The 12,476-nt window shown below is 55.6% G+C and overlaps 1 protein-coding gene across 1 annotated transcript; it reads left to right on the forward strand.

Moving 5' to 3' along the window:
- Positions 1–493: 493 nt before the first annotated feature.
- LOC105997314 (uroplakin-3b-like protein) lies at positions 494–5,222 on the forward strand. Its single transcript, XM_013031708.1, has 7 exons — positions 494–526; positions 1,115–1,247; positions 2,322–2,474; positions 2,590–2,809; positions 3,193–3,269; positions 3,610–3,730; positions 5,123–5,222. The coding sequence occupies exons 1-7, from the start codon at positions 494–496 to the stop codon at positions 5,220–5,222; spliced, it is 837 nt and encodes a 278-aa protein (XP_012887162.1).
- The last annotated feature ends 7,254 nt before the right edge of the window (positions 5,223–12,476 follow it).

The raw sequence follows: 12,476 nt of genomic DNA on the forward strand, positions 1-12,476 counted from the left end.
GGCTCAAGGGGTAGAGCACTCGCCTTGAGCTTTGAGCTGAGGGACAGTGCCCAGGCCCAGAGTTCAAGCCTCACAACTGACAAAAAAAAAAAAAAAAAGGAGTTGTACAAAGGGGTTATAATTCCGTCAGGTAATGAGTTCAATGCTTCTTGGATGATGTCATCCCTTCCTCCCCGCCCCCCCACACATCCCTACCCATAAATTGCATAGCTCGTGTTTTACATAGTGTACACTGGATACCATGACTGCGCAGCCCTTGATGTTCAAGACAGAGTCTTGCTATGTAGCTTAAACTGGCCTCAAACTGGGAATCCTCCTGGTTCTAACTACAAGCACTGGGATTACATGTGGGTGCTACCACACCCAGCTCAGCATGTGGGGTTCAAGAACAGACACTTCAAAAGAAGAAATACAAATAGTCTACACATTTATGAAGAAGAACAAAAGCTCCATTTCATTAGCCACTGGAGAAATGCAAATCAAATAGACCAAGATGCAACCTCCCCCTCCAACATTACACATGCTGGTGAGGATGTGTGTGTGTGTGTGTGTGTGTGTGTGTGTAAAAGCTCACTCATACAGTATTGGTAAATATAAATGAGGTGAGCTGTGATGCAGAACTGTATGGAAGTCCCTCAAAAATCCCTGAGCTCAGCCTAGTGCTGGTGGCTCATGGCTGTAATCTCAGCTCCACAGGAGGTTGACATCCAAGGATCTGGCTTCAAAGCCAGCCTGGGCAAGAAAGTCCCTGAGATTTATATCTCCCAATGAACTGCCAACAAGCTGGAAGTGGAGCTCTGACTCAAATGGTAGAGCTTCAGCCTTGAGTGAAAAAGGTACAGGAGCAGAAGTTCAAGCCCCAGGACCTGTATACACACACACACACACACACACACACACACCAGCCTCTTTGGAGGGTGGGGGTGTCTGGGCTTGTCTGTACCATTCTTTCCAGACCCTCCCTGGCGATGCCAAACCCACCACGTCCAGGCTCTGCCACCCCCCTCCCAAACCTGTCCGACCAGTTGTCTGAGAGGAAGGGGCAGAGGGTGGGGCAATCAGATGCCAGGGGCAGCCCTCCTTCCTGCCCTGTGCAGACCCGGCTTCCCCGCAGACGCTGCAGATGGACAACACATGGACGGACGGACGGACAGGCCCCCGGAGGCGCAGCACAGCCATGGGGCTCAGCGTCTGGCTGCTGCCATCCTTGCTGCTGCTGGCCTGTGTCCGGCCAGGGACCGGCGTGGGTGAGTGACAGGGGCTGGAGCATGGGAGCCCTGACTCATCGGCTGTCTCCAGAGCCCCCTCGCCTTGGTTGGGGGCAGCCGTGCAGAAATGATCACAAGATGGAACTTAGCCCCTTTCCCCAAACCTGGAAGCAGGCATGCTTCTTTTCTCCTCTTGGGGTTCACCCCCCAAAACTCACTAAGGGCTCTCCAGCATAGCCCCTCTCTCCATGGCTGGGTGCCTCCTCCTTCACTGAGCAGACATTAAGCATTAAGCACCTGCTGTATACATAGCACCCTAGTCCTGGGTGATAGGACAGAGAACTCTGGGTAGGGACTCAAACTGCCCCCCACCCCGCCCTCGCCCTCGTGGTGGAAGACTCTGGATGGTTCTAGTGGGATCCTTTGCAGTTGGGGGCTGCACGGAAGAGGGAGAGGAGTCTGCTGGTCTTTACATGAAGCCCACCTTATCGGGCTCAGCCCAGTTCTGGGGCCTGGGAGCAGGGGTGTGCTGTGATCCTGCTCTAGTTTCAGTGGGTCCACAGACAGGCGTGAGGGGGTATGGGCTCCGTGAGGGGCTCCTGAGTCTAGAGTCAGAGGGGGAGGGCCCTGGTGCAGGGTGGAGCAGATGGAGAAGGCTGAGAACTGGGTGGGAAGTAGAAAGTTCTAGATCAGCCCATGGCCTCAGAGCCAGTGGTCCCTGATGGATGGGTCATGTCTAGGCCAGGGGTCTAGGTGGAGATGGCCTTTCTGAGTCACCCCTGCACCCCCAAGCTACTATTATCCCCAAACCAAGTAGAGGGTAGACGCCAGGCCACTTGCACAGGGGGTGAGGCTGCCCAGGCTCTGGGACCCTGGTCCTGCTCTCCCCAGGGAGGGGTCTCTGAGCCCCTCGAGTTCATGTTCCCACCCTGTCACATAGCAGGGCCTCCACATCCGCCCCTTGCAGGCACTCAGGAGCCCTCCAGAAGCTGCACTCTAGCCCTCACATGACCCCTTGGGCTGCCAGGGGCCCACTAAGTCCTGCCTGTCCTGACTTCACAGTAAAAACCCCCATTCCCCTCTCTGATCAGCCTCTCTCCCTCCGCCTCCCAGAGCACATCAGCTACGTGCCCCGGCTCTTGGATGCCAGCCTGGCAGGGCAGCGCACCCAGTCCACCTTTGCACTGGAGCAGCCCCTGGACCAGTTCAACGGCTCCCGCATCTCGGATCTCGACCCCATCTGGCTGGTGGTGGCCCTGAGCAACGGTGGGTGCCAGAGGTGCCAGGGCACCGGGCCTTGCTCCTCCCCCGGGAAGTGGGCAGCTGGGTGGGGGTGTGGCTATCCAGGCTGACCAGCTGACCCCCCTAATGCTGCCCTCAGCCACCCAGAGTTTCACTGACCCCCTGAGGATAGAGGACAGCCCTGTGCCTGCTGACCTCCCCCACCGCAGCTTCTACCTCACCCTGAGGGCTAGCCGGGAGCACTACCTGGGTGACCGGCCCGGTGGCCAGCTCCGCTTGCTCCGGGTGGGTAATGACACCCACTGTGCCCCTGAGAAGCTGAGCTGTAACACCCCACTGCCCGGCCCCGGCCCCTACAGGTGAGCAGAGCCCACGCAGGGCACATGGGCTCCCCAACTCAGGCCACAGCCCCCCTCCCCTGGGGCCACTTGGGCCATGCAGGTGGAGCACCCGTGCAGACAGGGCACGCTGCACACAGGGAAAAGTGCTTGATTGACTCACACTTGGTGCCAAGGGATCTAACCCCTCCCTGCCAAAGGAGATGATGGAGGTCCAGAGAAGCGAGGGGTGCACCCCTGCCCCACAGCGGGAAGATTAGGTTTCAGTACCTGCTGTTAGGCTCTGGGGCTGTGTTCTTTAGCCCCAGCCCCTCACCCCACCGCAGGCCTGGGAGTCAGACATTGGGTCTGAAGCTCTCGAAACCCAGGGGACCCCCACCCCCAGTGCTGGGTCTCCTGTTCAGGGTGAAGTTCCTGGTGATGAACGACAGCGGACCTGTGGCTGACACGGAGTGGTCCAAGGATATATTCCTACCCCAAGGTGGGGGCAATGGGGGCCGGGGGACTCCCATGAACTCTGGAGACTGAGGGAACTCCTGCAGGCACCCCCTCCTCCAGCCTACCCCCTCACACTTAACCCCTGCCCCTGCCCACAAGCTGCCCCCTTCCCTTGCCCTTTTCCCCTGCCCCCTCCCCCAGCCTGTCACCCATCCCTGCTCCCTCACCCCCGTCCCCCACCCCCAGCCTGCCCCCTCACTCCTGACCTAGCTTGGGTGAAATGTGGTTCATCTGGAGGCTGCCCCACAGTCCCTTCTCCTGGGAAATCAAATCTCTTTGCCCATTTTCCTACCCACCTGTGCGGGCTCCATCTGGTTCCACAGCCCAGGCTTTCCAAGCAGCCCCAGGGTCCCAGAGTGAGGGCACCGTGGTCATCATTGCCATCCTATCCATTCTGCTGGCCATCCTCCTCATTGCCCTCCTCATCCTGCTCATCCACACATGGTGAGTGGACAGGGCTGGGTCTGCAGAGCCCCTCAGGCCGCCCTGGCCGGGCCCCTTCTCACTACCGCCTGTGGGATTGGTCCCTGAAGGACAGACAGGATTGACACTCGCCCCCTGGTGTCAGTGTCTGGAATTGCAAGTGGGTAGGCAGTGGACTTCAAGGTTGGTTGGTTAGTGCTTAGCATTGTCTCCAGGTTTCAGACCCAGTTCATGCTGGGCCTGGCAGGGAGAGGCTGAGTGCAGAGGAAAGAGAGTCCTGGCTGCTGGAGGGGCTGGAGTGGCAGCTTCAGGAAGGGGGTAGGGAGTTGGGGTGCGGGAGAGTGGCTGGCAGCCTGGCAAGGCCTGGAGGGTCTGGGTGCCCAGCTGAAGAACTGCGCTGCAGCTCCTCGGCCCATAGAGCTTTGATCAGGGGTCTGTGGGCCAGGCATTGGGGTTCATGTGTGTCATCCCAAACACTCAAGGAGGGAGACGGGAGGATAGTGGGAACCACCAGGCCTGCCAGGTAAAAGTTCAAGAAACTTTCTGAAAAACTAAAGTAGAAAGGACTGGAAGGGCTGGGAAGGTGGCTCAGTGGTAGAGTGCTTGCCCTCCCATGCATGAGGCCCTGGGTTCGATTCCTCAGCACCACATAAGCAGAAAAGGCCAGAAGTGGCGCTGTGGCTCAAGTGGTAGAGCACTTGCCTCGAGCTGAAGAACTCAGGGACAGCGCCCAGGCCCAGAGTTCAGGCCCCATGACTGACCAAAAAAAAAAAGACAATGAAATATGGCCAATGCTTTAGGGTGCTCCTGGGGTGTATGGGTGGCCTGGGGGCTGGACAATGGCAAGGGATGGAGAGAAAGGAGCTGGGTGGGGCACAGGTGGGGACTACTGGCCACAAAGCCTGAAAGCCATTTGTTCTGGCCCTGCCCAGACAACCTCAGGTGGAATCCAAGAGTCAACTTAGGAGTTTTAAAAAGAAAAACAAAACATAAATATTAATGCTAAAGCCAGGTGCTGATTGCTCACGCCTGTAAACCTACTCAGGACACTAAGATCTGAGGATTGTAGTTCAAAGCCAGCCCTGGCAGAAAAGTCCATGAGACTCTTATCTCCAATAAACTACCAAAAAGGCCAGAAATGGTGCTGTGTTAGAGTGCTAGCATTGAGCACAAAGAGGCTTAAGACCAGTGTTCAAGCCATGAGTTCAAGCCCCAGGGCTGGTACACACACACAGACATATACACACACACACACACACACACACACACAAATCAATACTACTCAACATCACATGCCAAATGGCCTTTGCAAAAAGAGAAAAAGAAAAAAACAACCCTGTACTGGGTGGGACTCTGGGCAATGTGTGTGCATCGTGCAGGCCCTCAGACCTCTTCCCTCCTCTCCCCCCTCAGCTGCAGGGGCGAGGCTGTCCCCAGCCCGCTGGAGCAGGTTCACATAAGAAGTTACAGTCCTCACCACACGCGAGGCCCTGTGACCGTGGATGCCTCCTGAGCAGTCTGGGAGTCCTAGGCTGCCCTGCTGCCTCCTCCCTTGACCAGGACACAGAGACAGAACTGTGGCATGCCTGGAATCTTCTGGAACCCCAAGAGAGAGAGATTATTGAAGGGGAAATGTCCTTAGCCCAAGGCTTGGATCTGTTCTTATCAGAAATAAATGTTCCAAACACCATTCTGCATGGCTAGGGTATTATACACCAGGGCGCCAGTGGTTTTCCTCCTTCCCCTCTCCCTCCTCTTCCCCCTCCTTCTTCTTACTCCTCCTCCTCTTCCCTCTCCTCCACCCCGTTCTCCTCTTCCCTGTTCTCCTCCTCCCTCCTCCTGCCCCTCTTCCTCCTCCTCCTCCTCTTCCCCTTCTCCTCCTTCTTCTTGCCAGTGTCGGGGCTTGAATTCAATTGAACTTAATTGGAATCGCACAGATTTTCCTGCTTCAGCTGGCTTTCAACTGAGACCCTCAGATCTCAGCCTCCTGAGTATTTAGGATTACAGGCATGAATCCGCCAGCCCCCAGGTATCTTCCTCTCCCCCTCCCCTCCACCATCTCCTCCCCCTCTGAGACAGTCTTGCTGTGTAGCCCTGGCCATGCCTCAACATCAGGCTCCTCCCTCCTCAGCCTCCTGAGTGCTGGGATTACAGGCATGTGTGCCATGGCTCCTGGTCACTGAGGGGGTGGGCAGTCTTCCTGCTCCCCCCACCCCTGCTTCAGCTCCTCTAGGAACTGTCCAGGAGATAGAAAACCAGGGCTGAGGCCACAGACTCATCCAAGCCAACAACTAACTTCTCTTCAAGCCTCAGCGGCCGGGGAAGGCACTTGTCCTGCCCTTCCCAGCCAGCCTCCTCCTACAGGAAGCCCGCAGGACTGTGTCTCTAGCACCCTTCACCCAGCGGCTGGGCACATGCCATCTAAACTTCCCACCCGTCCCAGTCCACACTTCCTGGGGAAGCAGCCCAGGCTGGGGCATGAGCACAAGAAGTGGGTGTGAAGCGCAGCATGGACCCTGCCCCAGGCCTAGACCAGGGTGCTGGCCCCTGCTCTGCACCTGGGCGTCTAAGGGCCCAGTGCTGGCTCAGACAAACTCTGGCCTGAGTACCCCCACTGCCCGCTGACGCGGGGGTGCAGTGAAGGAGGGGCTGGCATGGCTCCCAGGTGCCTGCAAGCAGCCCTGATGGTTTACTAGTCCACGCAGACGTGTGGCCTCCATGGGGGAAAGGCTTGTTCATGTGACCCAGGGACAGAGGGGCTGGGAGAGGCAGGCAGGGAGGGACAACAGCCTCCGGCCTCTGCTTTCACCACCTTTGCCAACAGTCTGGAGCTTCATGACTGTGGACAGACCATTTCAGGGACCTAGCCTCAGTTTCCCCTCCAGTAAAAAGCGAAGGTTGAATGGAGTGGTCTTGAAGGCCTTGCCGCCCAGGACCTTTGCCCGCGCTGGTTTGGGCGGGGCCTTGCCCGCGCTGGTGTGGGCGGGGCCTGGCAGGAAACAGATGGCTCCCTGGGCAGGGCACTCAGGAGCAGTTCCAAAGGTGTGGGTAGGATGGCCACAAATGGGGCCACATGCACTGGTGGACCCCAGGGCTGATGGGAGGAAGGGTGTGGTGCTTTGTTTTCAGAACCAGGAACAGTGATCACGGGCGAGGCAGGAGCAGGGACAGAGGATCATAGCCAGGGGAGACATGACCAGCCTTGACCTCCTACCCTGTGATCTGGCTACAACTAGCCACTTTGCACCTCCCTGCACAAAGTGAGGGCAAGGTACCGCTGGAGAAGCTGGGGGTCTAGGAAGGAGCATGGGCTCATGGGAGCTTCTCCTCCTGAACCAAGAACCCTGTATCTGCCCTTCCCTCCTTTGAGACTTTCCTGCCCGAACTGGCTTTGAACTGCAATCCTCAGATGTCTGTCTCCCGAGTAGCTAAGATTAAAGGGGTGAGCCACCAGTGCCTGGCTTGTATTTTTTATTTTATTTTGTCTGTCGTGGGGCTTGAACTCTGGGCCTGGGCTCTGCCCCTCAGCTCTTCAGCTCAAGGCTAGCGCTCTACCACTTGAGCCATAGGACCACTTCCAGTTTTCTGGTGGTTTATTGGAGGTAAGAGTCTCATGGACTTTCCTGCCCAGGCTGGCTTTGAACTGTGATCCTCAGATCTCAGCCTCCTGAGTAGCCAAGATTACAGGCGTGAGCCACCAGTGCCCGGCTATAGTTTGGTTTGAGACAAAGGTCTCACTAACTTTGCTCAGGCTGGCCTCCAACTCACGATCCTCCCACCTCCTGACAGGAGCTGGACATGCATCTAGAATAGAAGCCAACAACTCCCACCTTGTGAACCCCAAGTCCCTGGGTCCTCCCGCCATTAACACTTTCACTAATCAGGAAAAGGGAGTGTGGAGGGGGACAAGGGGCAGGGTCCTGGCTGGGTGTGGGCAGTGAGGGGGTCCCACACAAAGTATGTGAAGGGGGAGGGAAGGCCCAGGTGGAAGTGCATGCCTGCAATCCCAGCACTCGGCCAGCTGACGTAGGAGGGCCAGCCAGGCCACGGAGGGCAGGTAGGCCGCAAGGAAGTCTGGAGACCTACCTTCTGCTGTGTGAATCTGGTCCAAGATGGCAGAGCCCCCTCCCAGGACAGTTCCCCGGGACCCCCAGATCTCTGATTTCCAGCAGCAGCCCTGGTGGTCCTTACCTTCCCCATCCATACCACTGGCTTCAGGGGGTAGGGGAACAGAAATGAGGCAGGGCATTTCCAATTGTTTCTGGAAGGTTCAGAAGGTTAATGAAGGTCAGGCACGCAACGCCACTCAGGGGATAGAGTTCTGGGAAGAGAGGAACCTGAGTCTGGGCTGAGGGCCAAGGCGGGGTGGGGACAGCAGCACCTCTGGTCGCCGAGCCCTTCCACTCACCACTCCGGGGTCACGGCCCAGAGAAGGCTGGGAATGGGATAGTGGAGATCTCTGTCTGGGTTATCCCCAGCTTGACTGTGTCAGGTCTATGGCTGGCAGCTGGGGTGAGTGAATGAACCAGTCCTGAATTCCATATGGCCCCCAGAGGAACTCTCACCCCAGCTAAGGCCCTGGCGTGGGAGTCAGCAAGCAGACAGGCCTTCATCTATGGGCTCAGTCCTCAAAGTGAGGACATGTGTCCCTATCTGGTCCCTCCCGACCCCCTTCTTGCAGTTTCAGCTCCCTACCATCCTCCTTAGGCTATGTGGGTGCTGAGCTCTGGCTGGGGCCCCCTATCTTGTGAGGAGGGGCAGTGCTCCAGGCCATAGTCCCCAAGTGTCCATAGGAAGGCAATTCTGTGTTCCCTAGTTGTTGTTTTGTTTTGTGTGTGTGTGTGTGTGTGTGTGTGCATTTGTTTGTTTCTCAGTATGTAGCCTGAGCTGGCTTCAAACTCTTGATTCTCCTGTCTTAGCCTCCCCTGTGCTGGAATTGCAGGAGTGTGCTATTATGCCCACTTCAGTATTCCTTTAGGGGAAATGTTTTTCTCTTAGCTGAAGGGCCAGTGGGCCCTTCAATTGTAAGAGATGGACCCCACCTCACAAAGGGAGAAGAGATGAAAGCCATCCTGGCCTGGAGTGAATTTCTGCTGCACAGTTGCTGGAGGGAGTTGGAAGAGACACTGGCAGCTGCTGTGGGGAGTGATAACTCAAGAGCATGCAGTCTGGACTGCTGTTGTTTACTGAGATCCCCTGGTCCAAGTCCCACCCCTTAAGACGCAGCAATTCCGCTCCTAAATGCTCCCCCAAGAGGAACAAACACTTCCCTCTGCCAAACAATGCTCAGAAGGTTTGCAGCCACCTTGTCCACAGCATTCCCAGACAGGAAACCAAGCAAATGTCCATCTGTGGGTGGGCAGCTGACATGTGGCAGGGCCTCCACCCTGATCTGAGGACACAGATGCCCCCCCATGGAATGCAGCCCCCTTCTCTACCAGGAACCCTTGGTAATGCTCCACGCACCATGACACCAAACCTGACAACCAAGGCTGGGTATCACTGCAGCATCCCATACTCCTCAGCTCAGAGTGACCTCCAGGGACCCCCTCCTCAGGGTAAATCTGTAGGATGAAGGACAGCTCACACCCACAGCAGGATGGAGCCCTGCTGGGGATGATGTGAAATTTCATCACAGCCCTCAGGATAGAATGAAAACTAAAGCTTACAAAGTATTTCTAGAATTTTCTATTCAATATATTTGGAGGGGTGTGTGTGTGTGTGTGTGTGTGTGTGTGTGTGTGTGTGTGTGTGTGCGTGCGCCAATCTTAGGGCTTTAACTCAGGTCCTGAGTACTGTCCCTGAGCTTTTTCACTTAAGACTGGTGCTCTACCACTTGAGCCACAGCTCCACTTCCAGCTTTTTGGTGGTGGTTAATTGGAGATAGCAGTCTCATGGACTTTCCTGACTGGGTTGGCTTCAAGACTCGATCCTCAGATCTCAGCTTCTTGAGTAACCAGGATTACAGGCATGTACCACTAGTTACCTGCAATGTAGCTATATGTAACCAGAAGTAGTTAAGTCTGGAGACCTGGGGAATTACTACACACATTGTGTGATTCCCATTATTAAAGATCAAAATTGGGCTGGGAAGGTGGCTTAGTAGTAGAGTGCTTGCCTAGCATGCATGAAGCCCTGGGTTCAATTCCTCAGTACCATATACTCAGAAAAAAAGTGGTGTTGTAGCTCAAGTGGTAGAGTGCTAGCCTTGAGCAAAAAAAGCTCAGGGACAGTGCCCAGGCCCTGAATTCAAGCCCCATGACTGGCAAAAAAATTTATATATATATATATATATATATGTGTGTGTGTGTGTGTGTGTGTGTGTATATATATATAGAGAGAGAGAGAGAGAGAAAGAGAAAGGAAGGAAGGAGAGAGTATCAAAATTGGATGAGTTGATTGGATGGTGATGAAGATGGGATTGGAGCAGTGAAGATGGAAAAGGCTGGAGAAGCTTGCTGGGAATGGAATGTTCTAGAACTTCACAGGGGAGCTGGAGACATAGGTGTAGACATGTACAAAAGTTCACTAAGCTGTTTGTGGGGGTCTTGTGTAGAAGGGCTCATATTGAATCACTGAACATCTGTGGCTCATTCCAGGGAGCTTTGGGTCAGGGCTGGGCAGAGCAGAGGCAGAGGTACTGGAGGAATGGGTTGGGTGTCCTGTTGGGCATAGCTAGGACAGAGGACCCAATGACCAAGGACTGGAGGTGGGGGGCATCCTCAGGGGCCAGGTTTCCTATTACTTATAGGGTGGGAAGGAAGGAAAAGAGGGGGATATCGAATGGGGAGCTTCCTAAACAAGCCTCAGGCTGGGAACCAGAGTCTTGGCCTCTGCCCTCCATCCCCTCACCCTGGGTCCAACCTCTGGGCTAGCCCCTCATTAGTGTCAGCCCAGCCAGGGCCTCCAGCCGTAGCTGCCCTGGCCCCATTCCCCAAGTGCCTCTTGTTTGAATGCTCCAATGTCTTTCTCCCTGGGGAGCCTGGAGAAGCCAAGACAGGTCTTACATGGGGTCCCCGATGTCAGGGCCTCCTCTGAACCTGGCTGTGCCACCAATCCTGGGCTATTTCTGCTCCAAGGTTGCTCACAAAACTCAAACTGTATCATTGTGTATGAAGACGATTTGTAGCTCACATTTTTTTCTCACTTTGGAAGGGGGTCCGAGATTCCCAGGAATGCTTGTTTGTAGAAACATCAAGGCCAGGAACAAATGAAGTACTTGTACCCAAACAGCTTCGGATTCTACATTATAAAACTAAATCCAAAAAAAGCCCGGCGTGGATGGGTGCTGGTGGCTCATGCCTGTAATCCTAGCTACTCAGAAGGCTGAAATCTGAGGATTGCATTCAAAGCCAGCCTGGGCAGGAAAGTCTGGGAGACTCTCATCTCCAATTAACCACCTGAAGACCAGAAGTGGTACTGCAATGAACTGCAAGAAAACCAGATACGCTGTGGCTCAAAGTGGGAGAATGCTAGTCTTGAGTGAAAGAGTTTGGGGACAGTTCCCAGGCCCTGAATTCAAGCTCCATGACCCACCAAAATAAATAAATAAATAAAGCCCAGTATGTCTGCATTATAGACAATCTCCAGAAGGATGAACAAGGAATGAGGAACAATAAATGTCTTGAGGGAAATGAATGTGTGTGGTTAGGAAAACACACACACACACACACACACAGAGTAAATGTTCAATATTGGTTGATTTTGGTAAAGTGTGGTACATTACAAAATAAAAGAGAAATCAGAGCATTACAGAAACTCCATCCTGGGTTGATCCTGCCCCATACCCCTGCTGCCTGTGTTCAAGCAGGTCCTGGGGCTTGAACACTGGGCCTCACACTCTCCCTTAGCCATTTTTACCCATAGCTGACACTCTGCTATTTGGGTGATACCTCCACTTCCAGCTTTCTGCTGGTTAAATACAGTCTCGTGAGCTTTTCTTCCCTGGGCGGGCTTTGAACCCTGATCCTCAGATCTCAACCTACTGAAGAGCTAGGATTACAAGCACAAACTATGGTTCTGAAGAGGTACCCCAGGCCCTTGACCATGCTAGACAAATGTCGACCACAGAGGTATTCCCTAATCCTGCCATCCCCCCTTTCCTGCCAGTTCATAGAAGTTCTGGAAGCTACACAGGCCACTCAGCAACAGAGCGGCAGAACGGAGTCTGGAACTCAAGTCTGTAGTCACACTGGCACCACAGCAGGTGTGTGCGTGTGTGTGTTTGGGGTGGGAGGGACGGGATTCTGGCTCAGGTCCCCAGGGCTCTGGTCTCCAGATGGAGGAGACCCCCCCCTCCAGTCTAATGTGAACGCTGGGGCGCACCCCCATCCTCCTGGTCTAATGTGAACGCTCCGCTCGCTAAACTCTCCGGATCGCTCATCCAGCCGAACCACACTGGCGTAGGGTCTCCCACGCACGCCTGGATTGGCCAGGGAGGCCCGGTGGAGGGTTCCCGGTAGACGGTGGAGGGTCTTGGGCGAAGGGTCCCGGGCGGAGGGTCCGGGTCGGGGGGTCCTCGGTGGGGAGTCCCGGGCGGAGGGTCCGGGCAGAAGGTCCCCGGCCCGCGCGAGTCCCGGGGCACAGATTCACATCATGCTGACCACAGGTCTCCGCACTCGCACACGGTGCACCGCGTGTCGCAAGCCACGCCCTCTCCGCTCTCCGAGGCCAATGAGCGCCCCGAGCCAGGAAGGCCCCGCCCACCAGGGAACCCCCGCCGCCGATTGGCCCGCTCGCGCAGGGTGCCCCGCCCGCGGGGCGGGGG

This window comes from Dipodomys ordii, unplaced genomic scaffold (assembly GCF_000151885.1).
Source record: "Dipodomys ordii isolate 6190 unplaced genomic scaffold, Dord_2.0 Scaffold143, whole genome shotgun sequence".
Taxonomy (NCBI): Eukaryota; Metazoa; Chordata; class Mammalia; order Rodentia; family Heteromyidae; genus Dipodomys; species Dipodomys ordii.

What these genes read in the sequence shown, in the direction of transcription:
- LOC105997314 (XM_013031708.1), top strand. Translation starts at nt 494, where the DNA reads ATGCAACCTCCCCCTCCAACATTACACATGCTG. An exon ending in GGTGGTGGCCCTGAGCAACG is followed by an intron (nt 2,475 to 2,589) that starts GTGGGTGCCAGA and finishes TGCTGCCCTCAG; the next exon opens with CCACCCAGAGTTTCACTGAC. An exon ending in GGATATATTCCTACCCCAAG is followed by an intron (nt 3,270 to 3,609) that starts GTGGGGGCAATG and finishes CTGGTTCCACAG; the next exon opens with CCCAGGCTTTCCAAGCAGCC.